Genomic DNA, 22433 nt, shown 5'->3' on the forward strand with positions numbered 1-22433 from the left:
AACACGTGTTTTCCCCACCGCAGCCAAGCTTACTCTGGGTACCACATGAGAACAGGGGAAAAGAGGCAGAAATATACTGGCATTTACCCAGTAATCCTCCTTACCACAGCAGAAGCGTCATGGGGGTGGGGGTTGCGCATGCGTGTGTGTGTGGGGGGGAGAGTTTGAAGACGAGGGAGAAGGAAGACAAGGTGAAGTAGAGTGGAAGGGAAAGTAGAGTAGGAGAGTCAGGGATGCAAAGAAAGAACTCAAATCTCTCTGATTTTCTCATTTAATGAGATATAAATTCAGCTGTATGGGATCACACAGAGATAACATACAGCAACCATCTCTCCGTTTGAGGTTACCACATCTTTGCCTCTGTGAACCTACTGCTCTTAAATGTACTTATCTTTCAATATAGAGGAGAACCAAGCTCAAAAGTTTTCATTTTCTTGTGTAGAAACTATACTGCTAGTTGGAAGGTGGCAAGGAATAGGATCAAGAACTTTAACCCAGATATTCCCACCAGTACACAAAACTGCTCTTTCTCCTCCACCTTACTTCCTCCTTTCACATGTCTAAATTTTCTGAAAAGCTCAACTTTTCAATTAGCTCAACTTTGAATTAATTCTGCTCCCAATACGAATGACAGACGCTTTATTAATACACGTATATAAATCCTAACTTGGATTTGCCTTGATTTTAATGCCCAATTTGCCCTTTTAAAAGGCTGCGATTAGCAGTCTTACTTGAGATTTCAAGAAATACAGAATACACAGAATGAAAGATATGAAAACTCACAGTGACACAGCATATATGTTACAGCTCTTAGCTATACAAACCCAGTAAATACCTTACTTTTCCAAAGCATATGAACTCTGTGCTTGCTTATACACAAGGCCTTACCTCAGGCAGAGCATAAACAGTAAAAGAATAACAATGATTGTGGAATTTGTTAAGCACTTACTATTGTGCCAACCACTCAATTAAGCGCCGGGGTAGATATAAGATAATCGGGTCCTATGTGAGGCTCAAAGTCTAAGTAGGAGGAAGAACAGTATCGAATCCCACTTTGCTGATGAGGGAACTGAGGTTAAGTGACTTGCCCAAGGGCGCATAACAAGTACATGCTGACATCGAGATGAGAACCCAGGTCCTCTGACTCCAAGGGCCGTGGTCTTTCCACTACGCTTCACACCTCAGAAGCTAACAGAGAAGAATTTCAATTTACTTCTGACAGAGTATATATAAATTCTGATTTCCTTTGTTGCCATAACGAGTGGGGGCGTTTTTTAAAAATATTAAATGATTAAAGTCCCCTCACAATTCTCTCTATAACTAGTCCCATGTCCCCCAAAATTGTGAAAGTTACAATATGAATTAAAGGGTTTTACTTTTTTCAGTGACTCTTCGAAAGTAGCAGAAGAGAGTTTTAAGTTTCTCAGGTTTCCTTGTTGAACGGCCCTCAAAAAGCCTGAAAGAATAAAGAAAACAGCCTGCGTTAAAAATGCCAGGGGAAGATAATGTCATACTTACGCTATGTCATGAAGTAAACCCTTCTAGGGTATATTTCATATAAACACATTCGCACAGGTAGATACAGATATTTGTGGTACTTCATAGTCAAAGATGTCATGACTATTGCTGAAATGCTGACATTTCTAATAGCTTTATGTGCTCATGTTAATAATGCATATGCCTTTAATTTTGAAGCATACACTTCCCGAGGTTGAGATTTTTTATCAGTGTGTACAAATATGCCTGCAAAAACTTGGGTTTGACGGCCATATCCTGCTGAGCCGTTGAATTTTCTATCCTCAGTGCCTAATGCTGCGTTCGTTTCTCCCTTTCTGTCACAATCTTCTCAAAGCCTCTGATCAATCACTTCATTTCTGACTGCTAAAACCTAGACTGATTTGCTTTCTGCTACCGCCTCCCCAAATGCCACAAATGTCATTCCTTTTGAGGTTCTGATTCATTATGTGAATCAGTGCTTTGCACGCAGTAAGTGCTCAGTACAATAACAGTTCAGTAACTATTACTGCTTATGATGTTAAAGTGTTTCTTCTCTACACTGTCTTGTTTTGCCCACTTCAGCTCACCTTAAAACAGCCACTTGGGCAACCTACTTTTAACAGTTCTGTTCACATGTTCAGCCAAGATGGTCAATCAATCAACAAATCAAATGCATTTATTAATAATAATAATAATAATAATTATATAGCAGTAATGGTGGGCTTCTAAATGACTGCAGGATCCCGACCAACCTCAGGCCAGCACCACATCTGAGTCCTAGGGAGAGGGAATCACAAGCAACGAGGTTCCGGGCCACTTTCAGCTCACCATCAGTGATGCAGGACCAACTGTGTCTCCCCCTCTAGACTATAAGCTATTACAGTATTAATATTAATTAATTCAATTATATAATATTAATTAATATTAATATAATTCTATAATAATAATAATGGCATTTATTAAGCGCTTACTATGTGCCGAGCACAGTGCTCGGCACTGTTCTAAGCGCTGGGGTAGATACAAGGTAAAATCAGGTTGTCCCACGTGGGGCTCACAGTTTAAATCCCCATTTTACAGACGAGGTAACAGGCACAGGGAAGTTAAGCAGATTGCCCAAGGTCACAAAGCAGACAAGTGGTGGAGCCAGGATTAGAACCCATGTCCTCCGACGTGCAAGCCGGTGCTCTTTCCACTAAGCCACGCTACTTCCTATTTATCGAGCACTGACTGTGTGCAGAGCAATATACTCTGCCAGACAAGCACTCTCCCCCACTTCAAAGCCCTACTGAAGGTGCACCTCCTCCAAGAGGCCTTCCCAGACTAAGCTCCACTTTTCCTCAGCTGCCCCTCCCTTCTGCGTCACCCTGACTCACGCCCTTTTCTCTTCCCCTCTCTCTCTGCCCCACAGCACTTATGTATATATGCATATATCTATAACTTTATTTACATTGATGCCTGTTTACTTGTATTGGTGTCTGTCTCCCCCCACATCTAGATTGTGAGCCCGGCGTGGGAGGGATTGTCTCTTTTTATTGCTCTACTGTACTTTTCAAATGCCCGATACAGTGCTCTGCACACACGAAGCACTCAATAAATATGACTGATTGACTGAATGAATATAGTAAGGGCTTGGGGAGAATACAATATAACCGAGTTGTTGGACATGTTCCTCGCCCACAAGCTTACAGGGGGAGACACAGTTGATCCTGTATCACTGGCGGTGGGATGAAAGTGGTTCAGAACCTCACTGCTTGTGATTCCCTCACCCTAGGACTCAGATGTGGGGTCTGAGGTTGGCCACGTCCTGCGGTCGTTGAGAAGGTTGCACACCATTACTGCTCAAGAAACCTCCAGTTTGGTCTGATCTTGATGCCAACTTGATGCCAGTTGTGGTGACACATTGTCCTATTAGTCTCCTAAAAGACACATTAGCCTATTAGATTCAGCTTTCTTCCCATCTACCTTTTTTTTATATTTAAATCAATCGACTGTATTTACTGAGCGCTTACTATGTACAGAGCACTGGACTAAGTACTTGGGAGAGTAAGACACAACAGAATTAGCATTTGTTAGGCACTTACTATGTGCCAAGCACTGTACTAAGCGCTGGGGCAGATACAATGAGGTTGGACACAGTCCACATCCCACATGGGGCTCACAGCCTTAATTGCCATTTTACAGATGAGGCAACTGAGGCCCAGAGAAGTCAAGTGACTTCCCCAAACAGACAAGTGGCGGAGCTGGGATTAGAACCAGGCCCGGGCTTTACTCACTAGGATACGTTGCTTCTCACACCTATGCGCTACTGGTTAGTATGATGTGTGGAGTAATGACATTATTGAGCTTCCATTTGGTGTGATGCGCCAGACTAGCAGCCTGTATCAGGCTGTTAGCCCAATGTGAGCAGGGATTGTCTCTCTTTATTGCTGTATTGTACTTTCCAAGTGCTTAGTAAAGTGCTCTGCATACAGTAAGCGCTCAATAAATACGACTGAATGAATGAAGTCTGCCTAAAAGAGAGCCTTCACTGTCTGTAGGATATGCCAAGTGCAGGAGGATACCAAAACATGGCCTTTTTCAAATAACTATCAGCTCAGAGTGCTTCCTGATTCCAAAATGTTTTCACAATCATCTGCTTATCTTACTGTCATCTGGCGATCAACTGAGACATTTTCTTTAATAATAATAATAATAATAATGGTATTTGTTAAGCACTTACCATATGCTGAGCACTGCTCCAAGCGCTGGGGTGGATACAAAGGTTATCAGCTTGCCCCATGTGGGGCTCACAGCCTTAATCCCCATTTTACAGATGAGGTAACAGGCACAGAGAAATGAAGTGACTTGCCCAAAGTCACACAGCTAAATTGCAGAGCTGGGATTGGAACCCACGACCTCTGACTCCCAAGCCCGGGCTCTTACCACTAAGCCACGCTGCTTCTCTGCTGTATCCGACACTCCATTTCAAAAGAGGAATCAATAGAAAGCAAGGTTTCTGCTTACTATTACGAAAGGTATGGCTAAAGGCAGACCTTTCTCTCAATCAGCAAGGAAACGGGACTTCCAAAGCATTTCAACGACACCAATTAGGTGTTACTGAGACTACAACTGGTCAACTGTAAATGTTAAATTTAAACACATAAATTTGAAGAAGCTTATTTCAGATCCTCAGACCCTTCTCCCCTCTAGACTGTAAACTCACTCATCGTGGGCAGGGAATGTGTTTATTGTTACATTATACTCTCCCAAGCGCTTAGTACAGTGCTCTGCACACAGTAGCGCTAAAGACAATTGAATGAACATTTATCACTGGAAACCTAGTTTGGGTCCCAAATAGCAATAGAAGCAACCATCCAAATCACTCTCAATAAGGTCAACAACAACAGAGTCAAATATTTGCCACCATCACATATCTCAGTTCTCATTCCACCCAACTGACCCCATGCCTCTACTACAGATCTCTTATACCGTACCCTCCGGAGCACTTAGCAAAATGCTCTGCACACAGTAAGAGCTCAATAAATATGACTGATTGATTGATCCACCAATACCAAGCAACACAGAGCGGAATTTTCCCAACTGATAGTACAAAATTAAAAATGTTAATTCCCATTGCAATGGGACTCCTGAAGTTTACTGTTTGGAAGCAAATGATCTTTTTTCCTTACTTCTCTATGTCATTTAGGTAAAGAAATAACTGGATTCTTCAAGGCAAGTGAGAGCGCCTGGGATCCAACTAGCCCAATCCTGGGGATTTTAAAATACAACAAAAATTTCTTTTAAAATAATTCTCAGGGTCATCCTGAAAATAAAGCCCATAAAAAGCTACTTAGGCACAGAACTAATGCACACTATTTGTGATCATTTAGCGAACGTGGTCTTTGTATGGTAACCAAAGCAATCCTTATACTGGGTCATCTAACTTCCAGAAACCGGGATTTGTACCACTTAATTTGGTTTCCTTCAAAATGACATGGCATTGTTATTGGTAACAGATAATGCAATTTGTCTGGAGGAAAGAGCTTTAGAAACAATGGGCCCGAGAAACCGTTTCGCTGGAAGATGTCCGATAAAGGAAAAGCCCTCAGGCTTAAGATCTCGCTTTGAAAATCATTTCTGAAGGATAGAGAGGTTTGTAGGGAATAGAATATGACACGCTGTATTCATCTGTTCTGTGTTTTGTGACCTGGCTTTAAAACCAGAAAGCCTTTAGGTGAAGTCTGCTTTTTACTGTTGAAACGGGTTACGTTTTTCATGGTTAGAAAAGCAGGTTGATGCAACTCCACAAAGAGAAAGAATTCATCCTTAACAAGTTAATTCCACTTGGAAATCCTATTCAGTCATCAAAATGAATGTGGCTGTCTTGCTCTGGTCTCAGTGATCTGAGACTTAGTGTACAATGCCAGCAGTTTCTTTAGAGACATGGCTCTAGAGAGGAAGTCATGAACCAGGTATTCTCAGATTGTTGTCTTTTTAAAATTCTTCACGATTTATTTTTTATTTTTACAGCATGTCAAAGTGGTAATCTAACAGCCTAAAAGAATGAATATGCCTCTCCAAATGTTTAGTGCTGCCTGGCAAAAGCAAATATATTGGGCCAACGGCTAGAAGGAGAAGATATTTGAGACCTGGGGTTAAGACTAGCTTCTCTCTCAATCTGTCACACAAAACTGAGCACAAATACCAGTTTTTGTTTCAATCAAACTGATACTCAAAATAAAGTAGCAGCAGCTTGCCAGTTTAATTGAACACCCGGTACAAAGCAGACAGGGATTTGCTGAATGAATGTCTTGAGACCTATTCCAGAGTCCTTTTTGAGGTCTGCCACTCAGAAGTAAGGTAATCAGTCCAGATTGAAAAGGCAGCCTCCCCCCTTCCAATGATGATAAACTTGTCTGAGTGACAACCCACCTGAGAAAAATTTCCCCTTCTTCCATGTGACTGTGATGTAGTAAAATAGCAGACAACAGCTGTTGATGGTACCAGTGTACAAAAAAAAGAAAACAGAGTTCCCCTATTTCCCTTATTCTTATCTCAGTTACCTATTGGTGAAAAGGAATTTCCAAGTAATTTCAGGAGGAAGCTTGGCTTACATCTTTTCTGTATCCATGCTGACAAATTAATTACCTCGGGAGCTTCCCAGGACTGTAGGCTTAATACCACAGGTCTTTGGAAAGATTATTGAGCAGTTATATTCGCCCTTTACGAATTATGCCCACTGTTTACTATGCAGGCCCCGTGCTTATGGGCACAAATTGGATAGTCCCTCCATTTATTTTGTTTATTAGTTTCCGTAAGCCTAATTGCAAACATAGCCTATTCTGTTTTCCTTTCCCTGGTGGGTCAGTGAAATGGCCCATTCCATGAGTGAAAAGGAGACTGCTTTAAAAACCTCTGCTGCCTGAGAAACCCAATCTACTCCACAAACAAGTTCTTGTCTTTCTGGAGAGGGAAAGAAAAATCGACCAAACCCATTAACAAAAAAAAACAACAACAACTAAAACACAAAACTGCACCCTCTTTGTCTAAATAAACCAAACACGATCAAAGCAATGACTAATAAGCAATAGCTTTTCCCCTCTCCTAATGGAGCAGGGGAAGAATCTAGGCCAAGAATCTAGACTACTAAAGTATGCTTCAGAAGTACTGAAATTGCATTTATTGAGCACACACTGGCTGCCAAATGCTGTTTGTTCTAAATGCTTGGGAAGTACAAAACAAGCAACACATCTCCTGGCCACAAGAAGCTTACACTCTAGAGGAGAAGACAGAAATATAAATTATTTACAAATAGTGTAAATAAAATAATTGAGGATACAATTGAATAAAAACATATTTAAGCACCAAGGATGGATATAAATATGTGAGCATTAGAGATGGCTGAAGGTATTTATGACAAAGTGCTTGGAGGAGGTGAGATTTTAGGAGGGCTTTGAATAGGGGGAGCATTGTGGCTTATCAAATTTAGAGAAGGAAGGAGTTCCAAGACAGGAGAAATCTTGTGTGCAAGAGGACGAAAGCCAGAGAATTCAGAAAGAGGTATCGTTAGGCGGCTAACTAGGGAGGAAAGAAAGCAAAATGGGGAGCAGCAAGTGAAGAGAGCAGATAGGGAGGGTGGGAAGAAGTGCTGGAGAACCCCAAAGCCAACTGTAAATTTTTGCTTGATGTGGAGGAACATGGGAAGCCAGTGGAAGGTTCTGAGGGGTGGAGAGATGGAGATATGTGCCAAGTGATGTTTCAAGAAGATGTTTCATGCAGCAGTGGGTCTAGGAGACCGGAGTGGGGTGAGGCAGGAGACAGAGACAAGTGAAGAGATCGTTACAACAGTCTATCCTAGATATGACTAGGGCTTGTGCCAGGGTGACAGTTGTTTAGGTGGAGCAGGAAGGATGGAAGAGAGATATGAAGGAAAAAGCAGCAGGTTTGGGCAGTAGATTGCATGTTGGAGCTAAAGGACAGCAGGGCGTTAAGAATGGTATTGAGGTTGCAGACTTTTGGCACAGGGAAGATAGTGGTTTTATCCACTTTGACGGAACAGTTAGATGGGGGAACGGGTTTGGGGTGAAAGATGTGTAGCTTTGTCCTGGACATATAAAATAATTCTCCCCAATTCAATCGACTGTCTTTACTGAGCACTTACTATGTGCATAGAACTGTACTAATTCTTTGGAAGAGTACAACATATGAGAGTTGGTAGTCATGTTTCCTGGTCAAAAAGAACTTACAGTCTAAGGGGGAACTCAGTGTACAGCTATAGTGTACTTTTTAGTGGTGCAGATTATTTCTGGGACGATTTTATGAAGCATACAGTGGGCACACATATTTGAGCATCAGAGGAGAAATGTTGGCACTGGTTTGAAGAATTTCTAAGATTATTATTGTGAACAAGCAGAAAAAGGCTAGTTTCACTTGGCTAAACAAATGCTTGAGCTAATCAAAAGCTATTTTTAAAAGAACAGGTTGAGCAAGGGCAGGATGCTTATTAACTGGCTGTTTTCCTCACATGGAGAGAAATGCGGATAATAATAATGATGATGGTATTTGTTAAGCGCTTACTATGTGCCAAGCACTGTTCTAAGCACTAGGGGGGGGGGGATTCAAGGTAATCAGGTTGTCCCACGTGGGGCTCACAATCTTAAACCGCATTTCATTCATTCATTCATTTCAACCGTATTTATTGAGCACTTACTGTGTGCAGAGCACTGTGCTAAGCGCTTGGGAAGTACAAGTTGGCAATATATAGAGACGGTCCCTACCCAGCAGCGGGCTCACAGTCTAGAAGATGAGGGATTTTACAGGGATGAGGGATTTTACATTTTACAGATGAGGGAACTGAAGCACAGAGAAGTGAAGTGACTTGCCCAAAGTCACACAGCTGACAAGTGGCGGAGCCGGGATGAGAACCCATGACCTCTGACTCCCAAGCCCGGGCTCCTTCCACTGAGCCTTATTGATAGAAGAACCTAAGCCAAAAGAACACATTCGAAATTTAAGGATTCATTTCATTACAGTGTTCTGTAAATCAAATCCACAACATGACTATTTCCCTTCTAAATGAAAGCAATTGGCAAAATGACTTGCAACTGCGAGTTTTCAGCCGGCAAGTCACTCTCTGTTTTGGGTAACGTGATCCTGTCAAGCTGTCTCCCCTTCTTCCTCTTCTTCCTCCTTCCCTGCAACCACCCCTCCCCAGTAAATCCCAGTACTTCAATCCAGGGCAGAAGAAGATGCATGAGCCTGCAGGGCTGAACACTCAGGCAATCCGCAATTTATCTATGACCTTCTAGTTTCCAAGCAATCGCAGCAACATCGATGCTAATCAAATCGGAGGTTTTTATATGGATGTTTAAACATTCTGAGACATTGAAAGGCAGGCAGAGGAGAAGGTCAGGGTTATTTAACATAACTAAGCAGGACTGTAAGAGCACTATAATAAATAAAAAGACATTCACCATATTGACGTCATTCTCCAACCACATTCTCTTTGCCGTTCTGATGTGACTCAATTAGTTCCTCCTTCCCCAATAAATTCTAAAGGAAAAAAATCCATACTGGCCTCCTAAAACCACACCCACAAAAAGTATTAGCAAGCTCCATTGCCACTTTCTGCTTAATTATACAGCTATGCCAAAAAATGGGTGGAAAATATCAACCCATTAGAGGGGTGCAACAGTAGACCTTGGGGATGTTGAGATGAAGTTTGAGTTCAAAGGACAACAACGATCCACTTTTGTAGACTTTTTTCTTAAAATATAAACAGTCTCTTGATCATTCAGCAGCTCTAACACCCACAGTGTGGCCTAGTGTAAAGAGTTCGAATCCCAGTTCTGCCACGTACTGCTTGATGACCTTGGGCAAGTCACCGAACTTCTTTATGCCTCAGTTCCCTCATCAGTAAAATGGGGATTCAAAACCTGTTCTCCTTCCTACTTAGAATGTGAGCCCCTGGTGGGAACTGATTATCTTGTAACTACCCCAGCGCTTAGTACAGTCCTTGGCACACTAGTAGGCACGTAACAAATACCACAATTATTTTTTAGGCTCTCCCATGTCAGCTCATTGTGGAGAGGTATTGTCATTGCTTACTGTTGTACTCCCCCAAGTGCTTAGTACAAGTGCTCTGCACACAGTAAGCACTCAATAAATACAATTGAGTGAATGAAGCAATAATGAACACTTCGTTAATAACAAACGTTAATTGAGGTCCCACTATGCAAATGACACTTCACTGGGCACTGGGATATTGAGACCATGTATTTCTCATAAATGGGAACTTTCCCTCTTTTACATTTTCACAAGGCATTTCAGAGCTTTTATTCCTTTAAGAAACTTCTCATCCTATGGGAAGAAAACTTATTCCGGTCCACGGAAAAATATAAATTCCCATATAATTATGTAAAAAGAACGATTGTGATTGAAGAAGTATTTCCTTAACCCCAGAATTACTTATCTCTTGGGAAAATGCAGCTTAGTAGTTTTTATGTGGCAGCTCTCAGAAAGGACAGATTTAAGAACCATCAGTAGCGTCTCTAAAAACCCATCTTCTAATTCAGGAAGAAAGGCTGGGTTTACATCTGCTGGCTCGGCACAATTGCCTGAATCTGCTCAGTAAATTTTTCTTAGCTAATGTGCTTATTTGACCTTTTCACATAATTATGCGCAAAACAATCTTAATGGCAGGTTACCTTTTCTCCCATTTTGTTTGCTACTAAAGGTTAACAAAAATCTGAGCAGGACAATCTACATTTACACATGGTTATAAATTTTTAAGAACCTTTCCAGCTTAACAACAGCAACACAGGTGGTGACGGTGACCAATGGATATAGTATTAATCTAGTTTCTCCTAAATACTTAAAGTTGCTCTTTTCCAAAGAGGCATAACTGTGGGATATGGATGCATAGGAAACAATTAAGGTTCATTAGCAGATATATTTCTGCTGGAACCAAACCATGGACTAAACTAGCCAAAATCACCATCCATTTACTGAAAGTACTTGCAGTTTTTTCTTTAACATTCCCACTATTAAGGAAAATGGTACATGCTCTATTGCCATCAAGACAGTCATTTAACTTAACGGTCTTGGAGAAATTGCAATGGTATAATTGGAATGTCCAATTAAAAATATGAAATGCACATCATAAACAGTAGCCTCCATTTCCTTTAATAATCTGGAGTTGAAATGTAAATACTGTAATAAAACATACTGCGGATAAGAGTAGGAAGGGAAGTGACCTAAACTGGGGTGGCCTCCTACCCACTATGAATCAGTCAATTCTATTTATTGAGCACTGTGTGCCGGGTACTGTACTAAGCGCTTGAGAGAGTACAATATAAGAACACAGTTGCGGTATTTGTTAAGCGCTTACTAAGTGCCAAGCACTGTCCTAAGCACTGGCCTAGACACATTCCCTGGCCACAACGAGCTTACTGTCTAGAAGAGGAGACGGACATTAATATAAAAAAATAAATTACAGATATGTACATAAGTACTGTGGGACTGAGGGAGAGGTGAATAAAGGGAGCAAATTTAGGGACACAGAGAAGGGAGCTGGAGAAGAGGAAATGAGGACTTAGTCAGGGAAGGCATCTTGGAGATGTGTTCTTCAATAAGGCTTTGAAGGTGGGGAGAGTAACTGTCTGTTGGATATGAAGAGGGAGGGCATTCCAGGCCAGTGACAAGACGTGGGTGAGAAGTCAGTGGCGAGATAGATGAGACTGAGGGTAAGTTGGAAACAGAGGGCCAGTAACTAGTTACTGTAGGATAGCTGACGGAGTCCTTGGCCAGGACTCCCTAAGCCATAAATGGCCATAAACGGTTGGCCATAAATGCTGGTTCCCATATTCTTGCATCCTTTCAGTCCCCCTACTCTGAATGTCTTCTAAAGAGGAAGGATTAAAGATGGAGTTGGAGATATGGAGGTGAAGGTGGGGCAGAGAGCGGTGAATGGAGAAAAAGGGAGTGCATATACTCATTTGTGAACTCTCACTGGCAGAAACTGGGGTCTACTGGTGCCTTTGTGAAAGCTCCTCCTTTTCCAGGCAGTGAGGCCGCCTAAAGAACCCCCGCCAAGGAAAAAGCAGGATGTTGCTTCGACTTCTTACTGGAGTCGAGAGGTCACACTGCCAGTCAACTCTGCACTAGTGAATACCACTTCTGACTGGAAGCAGGAGCAGGGCCAAAAAGCCATCCACAAGGGTTACTTCACCTCATTTGGCCAACCCTACTGGCTCAGCTATTTGGCGGGAATTCCGAGTAAAAAACAGAAGACCCACACACTTGCCAAAACAATCCAAGACATCTCGGGAGGCTACAATAACCTTCAGGGTCTTGGACATATATCTGATGCGCTAAGGATTGAATTTTGTTGTTACCAGCTGCTCATCTCCTCTACTGACTCTGGGAGAACAGAAAGGCTAAAGAGAGGGGGCGGGGGTCAAGAGCTTCCTTGCTTTTCCATTTCAGAGTAAGCCCCAACATGCTTGGGGTTCCACGTTTGAGGTGCAGTCCTTCGAGCCCTTTGAAAGCAAGAGGCTATCAACAAATCTAACAAGGAAATGCATCAAATAAACAGCGGGCAAAGACTTCTTAGGAGGAGCCTGTTCCGTAGACCCAATCTCCTCATATTATCTTTAATGGATCATGACATCATCAGATTTAGCGCTTGGATCACCGGGCTTCGTGGAACACACAGAATTGCATCAATACTCTAGAGAAACCACTGGAGGCCACAGCGCTGAGTCAGCCAGCTCTAATGGGTTATCAGCAAAAGAAATCAGTTAAAGCAAATGGAAATGCAATTATTTAAGGAGAATGGGGAAGCTCAAACCACCGTCACGAACCACCATTTTTTAAAATGGTACATACGTGAACCCTCTAACCTTCTACTTGACCTTATGGGCAATTCCTTCCCCTTTACAAAGGAGATATAATTAAACCATAGTAGGAATAAAATAGAATAAACCTTTAATCAAAGAATGTGCTTCGAAGACAAAGTCCCACCTCGATCTCATCTATCTCGCCGCCAACCTCTCGCCCACGCCCTGCGCTGACCTGGAATGCCCTCCCTCTTCATATCTGACACAATTATTCTCTCCACTTTCAAAACCTTATGAAAAGCACACTGCCTCTCAAAGACCTTCCCTGACTAATTCCTCATTTCCTCTCTCCAACTCCCTTCTTCACTGCCCTTGGATATGTACCCTGTATTCACTCCTCCCTCAGCCTCACAGCACTTACGTATATAGCCATAATGTATTTAATTATATTAATATCTGCATCCCCCCTCTGGGCTGTAAGCTCGTTGTGGGCACAGAACGTGTCCACCGACTCTGTCCTACTCTCCCAACTGCTTAGTGACGTGCTCTGCGTACAATAAGCACTCAATAAATATGATTAATTGATCATGCTTTCGCCTGACCCCTATATAGAAACACTGTGGCTCAGGGGTGTCCATTCCAGCAAAAGTGAGCACAGAAAGGAAACAGAATGAGAAGAAATTCCAACTGTTATTGAGGTACAAACATCTGAGCCATGACTACAATGTTGTCACAACACTGTCTGTGCTTGTTCACAAAAGTCTAGAAGTTCTCAGCCGTCAAAATGTGGCTTCATTACCTGGGTACGAGGAATCCTTGACCACCTTATTGTTGGCCAGCCTCACCCATTAGCCAAGGCAGATATTTTTTTTGCTTGAATTTGATCATTTGTGGAGGTAACTGGCAGCACCTACAGCAGAACCGAACATTCATCCCTAATGTCCTAAACAGATTACTTTAAACACACAGAGCAATCATGCATGGAGAACAGTCTTTATCACTATAACTGATGTTGTTTATGGCAAGAGGCAATTGCATTACTACAAAATCAGATTTCCACTTCTCCACCTAGATGTGGAATATGCCCATTTCCTCTCCTATTAAAAAAAATCCTCCAAGAGAGATGCGTATGTCTTAGAGTGGTTTCCATTTCTTATGGTAAGGAAAAATTGTTCAATATTACTGTTCAAATAAATCTTCCTAACAACAGTGCTGGCATTTTATACAACTGCTTCTGCTAGGAAATACAACTCTTTTGTTCTGGAATTTCTACCTCAGTTTGAAAGCCCAAACTAAAATAAGCAGGGACTATGGTTAAGGTGTTTTCTGTGATAAAATAAGTTCAGTGGGAATCTTGTATATTTGACTCATTAGATTATTTCTATGAACAAAGGTAGATATGATTGCCCCGACTGTTAAGAAACCCCATCTTTTCGGGCAATTAATACCAAAATGCATTCATTCAATCATATTTATTGAGCGCTTACTGTGTACAGAGCACTGTACTTGAACATTCAACCCCTTCTGCTGAATTCTTCATCTCCCTTTCCTACCCAACTAACTTTGAATATAGTATTGTCCTTTACTAAAAGCCCTCTGAAAACTATCCTAGTAAAAAAAAACTTAATCTCACCAGCAGTGGTCTGTCTTGATGCTCCTAATACTCATAAGCTTAACATATCTAATTCCATGCAGTGGGCTACCAGCTGTAAGATCATTTGTTGAGTGGTTATTTGGTGCGGTGCACTGACTAGGCACTTGGGAAGTGGAGAATAATGAAGGGACATGCTCCCTGCCCGCGTGCAACCTACACTCTAAAAGGAGAGGCAAACATACAGATAGTTAAAACTAGAGTGGGCAATGAATTGAGTGAACACATACATATACACATACATACACACATATGAGTGCTAAGGAAGGTGTAAAGTTAGCTGAGAGGGTAACTTGGAAATTACTTGGAAATTACTCAGTGTGCTTGGAAATTAATTGGGGAAAACTTGTGAGAGGAGGGGAGCTTTTAGGAGGGGTTTAAATGTAGGAAGAGACATGGTCTGTCTGTAAGCACTATGCACAGAGAGATTAAACTAAAAAAGAGGATTCTTGCCTTCCACTCCAGCTGATTTTATCTTGGATTGTACTTCTGTATGCTACAAAAATGCATTACTAGTGACCTCAACAAGATTCTCCTCAAAGAACTGACCTTGATGAATTGGGAAATGATGGGCATTAAGCAAACAGCTACTACAGTTTAATGTATTAAGCACTAAGCTATAATAGGTGTTTGCCATTGAGATGAATTGAAGTTGGGAAGATTTGCAGAGTTCTAGAAAACAAAAATATTACCCAAATGAAGATGAAGCCGCTCCCTGGTAGTGGCAAGCAGGGAAAGAGAGGAGAAGATGACATTTTACCCATTTTACACTATCAATGACGATGAGCTGCTAAAGCACTCAAGATGCTTGCTGTCATAAGCACAGTTCCAAGCAGCAGTACACTTGGGAGGTTAGAAGGGAAATAAAATAAATGATATGCTCTCAACCTTTTGAACAAAGTCTTTGCTTTGATAAAACAGATTGATAGCCTTGTCAAATCCCAGTAGCAAAACACAGACTATTTTCTATTAAATATGTACATACTGAATGTGCCATTTAATTTTAGTTCCAACTGTCTTCTTTTTCCTCCTCTTGGGTAGTTTCTGACAGTAGATTTAAAATGCTTTCAAATGAGGGGAAGAAGGAGGAGTTAAGTCTAACCTACCAGTTCAGGGAGAATGAAAGCACTTACAGTGAATGGTGATCTGCACAACAAAATTCACTCCTCTGATACATGCTAATTACCCTTCTCAAAAACTGATCAAGTTTTCAACTTCTAGACATATCTGCCCAGACACCGAGGCAACTTCTGTCCCCTCTGCATCTGTAGGGGATTCAGATGACAACTACACATTTGCACCTCAAATTTCTCCAGGTGAATGAGGGGGTATTTATTACTTTCCTCACAAGACATCCTGAGGATCGCCAAGCTAATGTATGTACATCTTCTGGGATTCTAGGAACGAGTGTGAAATGGAAAACAAGAAAGCTGTGTGCTTTGAATTCCAGGAGTTTGGGCCACAGGGAAGTAAGCAGTGTGGCCTCTTACACAGAACTCGGGCCTGGGATTCAGAAGGACCTGGGTTCTAATCCCGACCCCGCCTCTTGTCTGCTGTGCAACATTGCACAAGTCACTTCACTTCTTCGTGATTCAGTTACCACATCTGGAAAATGGAGAGGAAGACTGTGAGCCCCATACAGGACAAGGGCTATCCAACGTGATTATCTTGTATCTAACCCAGCACTTAGTATAGTGCTTGGCACATAGTAAGGGCTTAACAAATACCATTAAAAAAAAAAACCCAAACTGAACAATCTGAAACAGAGGGATTTCTACCAGAGCAACTGGCAGCCTTTTCATTTTCTAGTCAGAAGAGTAAGCTGAGCTGATTCGGGCACTATCAGGAAACTGATACATAAATGAGACCTTAAATGCCTACTCCTATTTTTAAGCCAAACAATTATACTTCTCCTATGGCAAGGATAGTTTCTTAAAAAGTGTTTGCTTTGACAACCTGGTAATATGACTGCCTTTCTCTCTGTCTCTCAGTGAGGTACCTAAACAGTAAAAGCAGCAAAGCAGAGAAGCAGTGCGGCTTAGTGGAAAGAGCAGGGCTTGGGGGTCAGAGGTCATGGGTTCAAATCCTGGCTCTGCCACTTGTCAGCTGTGTGACTTTGGGCAAGTCACTTTACTTCTCTGTGCCTCAGTTACCTCATCTGTAAAATGGGGATTAAGACTGTGAGCCCCCCGTAGGACAACCTGATAACCTTGTATCTCCCCCAGTGCTTAGAACGATGCTTGGCGTATAGTAAGTGCTTAACAAATATCATCACTGTTATTTTTATTAAAAGAGAGACTGGGAAAAAACACAAAAATTAAAATACATACTTGGAAAATGGTGGCTGCCTGAAGTTTTAGAAGAGCCTACCACAGTTTGCCTTAAAGATCTTGTGTCTTTAATCATTTCAAATGTTCTCATTGGTCATCTTGAAATTCTCAGTGCTGAACTTCCAGTAGACAATACATCCAAAACTCCTTATCTTCTCCTTATCTTCCCACCACCCAAACTCCGTTCCCTTCCTGACTTTCTCATCACTGTTGATGACACCTCCATCCTCCTGCAACACCACAACCTTGGCATTATCCTCAAATTAGCTCTCCCAATCAACCCATATATTAAGTTTATCAAATCCTGTCAGTTCTACCTTCACAATATCTCTCTAAAATCTGCCCCGTCCCCTTTCCTCTCCAACCAAACTGCCACCACACTGGTTCAAACACTTGCCATATCCCACCTTGACCACTGCATCAGCCTCCTTGCTGACCTCTTGGCTTCCAGCCTCTCCCCTCTACATTCCATGCTTCACTCTGTTGCCTGGATTATTCTTCAAAATAGAACAAGAACATTTGGTCCATGTCCCATCACTCCTAAAAAACCTCCTACCCTCGCCCCGCTCCCCTTACAACCGCAACATTGCCACAGCTCCGCAACATTGCCAAGATCCGCCCTTTCCTCTCCATCCAAACCGCTACCCTGCTCATTCAAGCTCTCATCCTATCCCGTCTGGACTACTGCACTAGCCTTCTCTCTGATCTCCCATCCTCGTGTCTCTCTCCACTTCAATCCATACTTCATGCTGCTGCCCGGATTATCTTTGTCCAGAAACGCTCTGGACGTATTACTCCCCTCCTCAAAAACCTCCAATGGCTACCGATCAATCTGCGCATCAAGCAGAAACTCCTCACCCTGGGCTTCAAGGCTCTCCATCACCTCGCCCCCTCCTACCTCACCTCCCTTCTCTCCTTCTACTGCCCATCCCGCACCCTCCGCTCCTCCACCGCTAATCTCCTCACTGTACCTCGCTCTCGCCTGTCCCGCCATCGACCCCCGGCCCACGTCATCCCCCGGGCCTGGAATGCCCTCCCTCTGCCCATCCGCCAAGTTAGCTCTCTTCCTCCCTTCAAGGCCCTGCTGAGAGCTCACCTCCTCCAGGAGGCCTTCCCAGACTGAGCCCCTTCTTTCCCCTCCCCCTCGTCCCCCCTCCATCCTCCCGTCTTACCTCCTTCCCTTCCCCACAGCACCTGTATATATGTATATATGGTTGTACATATTTATTACTCTATTTATTTATTTATTTATTTTACTTGTACATTTCTATCCTACTTATTTTATTTTGTTGGTATGTTTGGTTCTGTTCTCTGTCTCCCCCTTTTAGACTGTGAGCCCACTGTTGGGTAGGGACTGTCTCTATGTGATGCCATTTTGTACTTCCCAAGCGCTTAGTACAGTGCTCTGCACATAGTAAGCGCTCAATAAATACGATTGATTGATTGATTGATTGATTGATTTCGGATGCATAATCCCAATCAACCTGGCTTCATTCTCTGATCACAGTACAATGTTTTCACCCACTTCCCCTTTTCACCCACTAAGCCGCTGAGTTCCCTAAAGCCCAAATCTGGACCCCCTGACCCGGGTAACATACCTGTTGAAATTGATATCTGGGTAACTAGAATACTCAGACTTCATCTTAGCATTGCGTCGTGGGAATGTGCAGAAGAAAGCATTGGCCAGAAGACTGGCGATTTGCTCTTGTGACATTGTGATGGAGTGATTCATCTTCTGTTTCAGTAGAGGTATTGGCTGGCAGAAGAAACAAAAAACACACAGAAAAGGAAAGCACTAATTAGTTTAGCAATTTCAGAAACAGGAGCACCAAATTACATTTGCTAAATTAGGGCAACAGTAATTTCAGGCTGCTAGTGGGTTCTTAAATCAGCAGCATCATTAGAGTCAAAAGCTGCTCATCCAGGTTGATTGGGAAAATGTCCTTGACAAATTGCAGATTTCTAATCAATAAAAATAATAATAGAAAAGAGAACACAAAATATTGCATAATGGTGAAAAACAAATCTCCTAAAACTCTGAGGTTCTTCAGGTACTACTAAGTTGTAACTTTAAAAAATTAAAGCCAGAAACAACACGGAAAAAAAGCAAGCTTGAGGTTAGCAGCTGTATACTTTCATGCCTCACTCTCACTCGGGCTAAAGAAAATGGATGACTACAGCAATTTTCCTATTAAGAATTGTAAAATGAAATGATGATGGATAGTCATGATTCCTGAGAAGGTCTCTCAGCCATAAAGTCATTTTAGCTCTTCCTCTGATCCTCACCTCTCTTCAGTATCTCGGACCATTGAAAGATTTCCCGGTACTATTTTAGTGAAGACATGCAAAGGGCAGACACGACAGCCACCGTTACAATAACTCTACCAGACTCTCAGCTTTACGATAGCTGTGATTAGTGGTGGCTCTCCTGGTAATAGTCCCGAGTTTCATTTCTGGGAACCAAAGATTATAAAATTCTCTTTTTCTGCCGTTTGGGCATCCAACGGAATCCCCCATTTTAGCAGAATTTAAGCATGTCCAAGCAGGCAAAGTGTCTCAGGATTTGAAAATGATTTTAATTTACTGTAAGTGCTTATTAATTTTAAAGATGTTTCAGGCTCAGTTTTTAAGCATACGCTGGTGCATTTGGGAGATTAATCGGCATGGAATGTTGCTGCAATAAAATGTAATCAATGTACATAAATATTAATTTGAATGCATACCACTCCACCTTTCATAAGGATCCAGGATATAAGCTAGGAGAACAAACTGCAGCGTTTATTCATGGAAGAGACTTAGCAGCTACTATGTGGATTTTCCTCCACGGATCCTAGTCTGAAGTATGAGATCAATGAACCAAAACTAATGCTGGGGGGAAAAGGGCAAGAGAAGGAAAACTGGAAGGAAAAAATGATGTAGCAAATAAATTGCTTACGCCATTTTTCAAAATAAGAGCTATTAACCACATTTTTAGAAAGCACGCTAGGACAAGGAAGGGTCATTTAAGGGGCTTTACATTTCCACTGGCAAAGCAAAGGGAAGCAAAGCAATGGTTTAAAGACAATGTTTCAGAAGGCATTTATAACTTCTCCATTAGGCTCCCGACAATCACCGATATTTTTTAATCAGAAGGAAATGTTCCTATTGATCTTCATTACGCTACTCAATTTTCTCTCGCTAATCTATTAGCAAACTAATTCTAGCTTAGAATTAACAGGGCCACAGTTTTGGGGTTGAGAGCTTCCTACCACGCTTTGGAGAGAGGTGAATTCCTTCAGTGTTTACAACTATTCGATCTGAGTATATGCAATTGCTATTGGAGAAGCAGCATGGCTCAGTGGAAAAGAGCATGGGCTTTGGAGTCAGAGGTCATGGGTTCAAATCTCAGCTCCGCCAATTGTCAGCTGTGTGACTTTGGGCAAGTCACTTAACTTCTCTGTGCCTCAGATACTTCATCTGTAAAATGGGGATTAAAACTGTGAGCTCCCTGTGGGACAACCTGATAACCTGGTAACCTCCCCAGCGCTTAGAACAGTGCTTTGCACATAGTAAGTGCTTAATAAATGCCATCATTATTATTATTATTATTATTTGTGTTTAGACTCCCAGGTGGCCTCCACTCTCTGTTATTTCATCCTCTTGATAATTCACAAATATATTGGCTTCCAGTTGTTAATTATGTTTTTAAAAGTAAATATTCAAGTGAGTTTCTATATGAGGACAAAAACCTTTATTATCTCAATATGGAAGTTCACTAACTCCCTATGCTTGTTTGGAAATTTTCTAACAATCCTTACTCATTCATTCATTCATTCATTCATTCAATCAATCGTATTTACTGAGCGCTTACTGTGTGCAGAGCACTGTACTAAGCGCTTGGGAAGTACAAGTTGGCAACATATAGAGACGGTCCCTACCCAACAGTGGGCTCAAAGTCTAGAAGGGGGAGACAGAGAACAAAACAAAACATAGTAACAAAATAAAATAAATAGAATAAACGTGTACAAATAAAATAGAGTAATAAATACATACAAACATATATACATATATAAAGGTGCTGAGGGGAGGGGAAGGAGGTAAGGCAGGAGGGATGAAGGGGGGAGGAGGGGGAGAGGAAGAAGGGGGCTCAGTCTGGGAAGGCCTCCTGGAGGAGGTGAACTCTCAGTAGGGCCTTGAAGGGAGGAAGAGAGCTAGCTTGGTGGATGTGCGGGGGGAGGGCATTCCAGGCCAGGGGGATGATGTAGGCCGGGGGTCAACGGTGGGACAGGCGAGAACGAGGCACGGTGAGGAGACTGGCGGCAGAGGAGCGGAGGGTGCGGGGTGGGCTGGAGAAGGAGAGAAGGGAGGTGAGGTAGGAGGGGGCGAGGTGATGGACAGCCTTGAAGCCCAGGGTGAGGAGTTTCTGCCTGATGCGTAGGTTGATTGGTGGCCACTGGAGATTTTTGAGGAGGGGAGTAACATGCCCAGAGCGTTTCTGAACAAAGACAATCCGGGCAGCGGCATAAAGTATGGAATGAAGTGGGGAGAGACAGGAGGATGGGAGATCGGAGAGGAGGCTGATACGGTAATCCAGACGGGATAGGATGAGAGCCTGAATGAGTAGGGTACCGGTTTGGATGGAGAGGAAAGGGCAGATCTTGGCAATGTTGCGGAGCTGAGACCGGCAGGTTTTGGTGACGGCTTGGATGTGAGGGGTGAACGAGAGAGTGGAGTCGAGGATGACACCAAGGTTGCGGGCTTGTGAGATGGGAAGGATGGTAGTGCCGTCAACAGTGATGGGAAAGTCAGGGAGAGGGCAGGGATTGGGAGGGAAGATACGGAGTTCAGTCTTGGACATGTTGAGTTTTAGGTGGCGGACAGACATCCAGGTGGAGATGTCTTGAAGGCAGGAGGAGATGCAAGCCTGGAGGGAGGGAGAGAGAGCAGGGGCAGAGATGTAGATTTGGGTGTCATCAGCATAGAGATGAGATAGTTGAAGCCGTGGGAGCGAATGAGGTCACCAAGGGAGTGAGTGTAGATCGAGAACAGAAGGGGACCAAGAACTGAACCTTGAGGAGCCCCTACAGTAAGGGGATGGGAGGGGGAGGAGGAGCCCGCAAAGGAGACTGAGAATGAATGGCCGGAGAGATAAGAGGAGAACCAGGAGAGGACCGAGTCTGTGAAGCCAAGGTTCGATAGCGTGTTGAGGAGAAGGGGGTGGTCCACAGTGTCAAAGGCAGCTGAGAGGTTGAGGAGGATTAGGATAGAGTATGAGCCGTTGGATTTGGCAAGCAGGAGGTCATTGGTGACCCTCGAGAGGGCAGATTCCGTGGAATGTAGGGGATGGAAGCCAGATTGGAGGGCGTCGAGAAGAGAGTTGGCGTTGAGGAATTCGAGGCAGCGCGTGTAGACGACTCGTTCAAGGAGCTTGGAAAGGAATGGTAGGAGGGAGACAGGCCGATAACTAGAAGGTGAGGTGGGGTCAAGAGAGGGTTTTTTTTAGGATGGGAGAGACATAGGCATGTTTGAAGGCAGAGGGGAAGGAACCAGTGGAGAGTGAGCGGTTGAAGATGGAAGTTAAGGAGGGGAGAAGGGACGGAGTGAGAGATTTCATGAGATGAGAGGGAATGGGGTCAGAAGCACAGGTGGCCGGAGTAG

General features: G+C 42.9%; 1 protein-coding gene across 1 annotated transcript in view; it reads right to left on the reverse strand.

Moving 5' to 3' along the window:
• Positions 1-22433, reverse strand: part of PARG (poly(ADP-ribose) glycohydrolase) — a 127406-nt gene that overhangs the window by 50918 nt on the left and 54055 nt on the right. The window contains exons 9-10 of the mRNA XM_038743565.1: positions 18395-18552; positions 1377-1456 (exon numbers count right to left, since the gene is read on the reverse strand). Coding sequence (XP_038599493.1) covers positions 1377-1456; positions 18395-18552 — 238 coding nt within the window. The remainder of the gene's footprint in view (positions 1-1376; positions 1457-18394; positions 18553-22433) is intronic.

The sequence above is a fragment of the Tachyglossus aculeatus genome, chromosome 3 (assembly GCF_015852505.1).
Source record: "Tachyglossus aculeatus isolate mTacAcu1 chromosome 3, mTacAcu1.pri, whole genome shotgun sequence".
In the NCBI taxonomy this organism is placed as follows: Eukaryota; Metazoa; Chordata; class Mammalia; order Monotremata; family Tachyglossidae; genus Tachyglossus; species Tachyglossus aculeatus.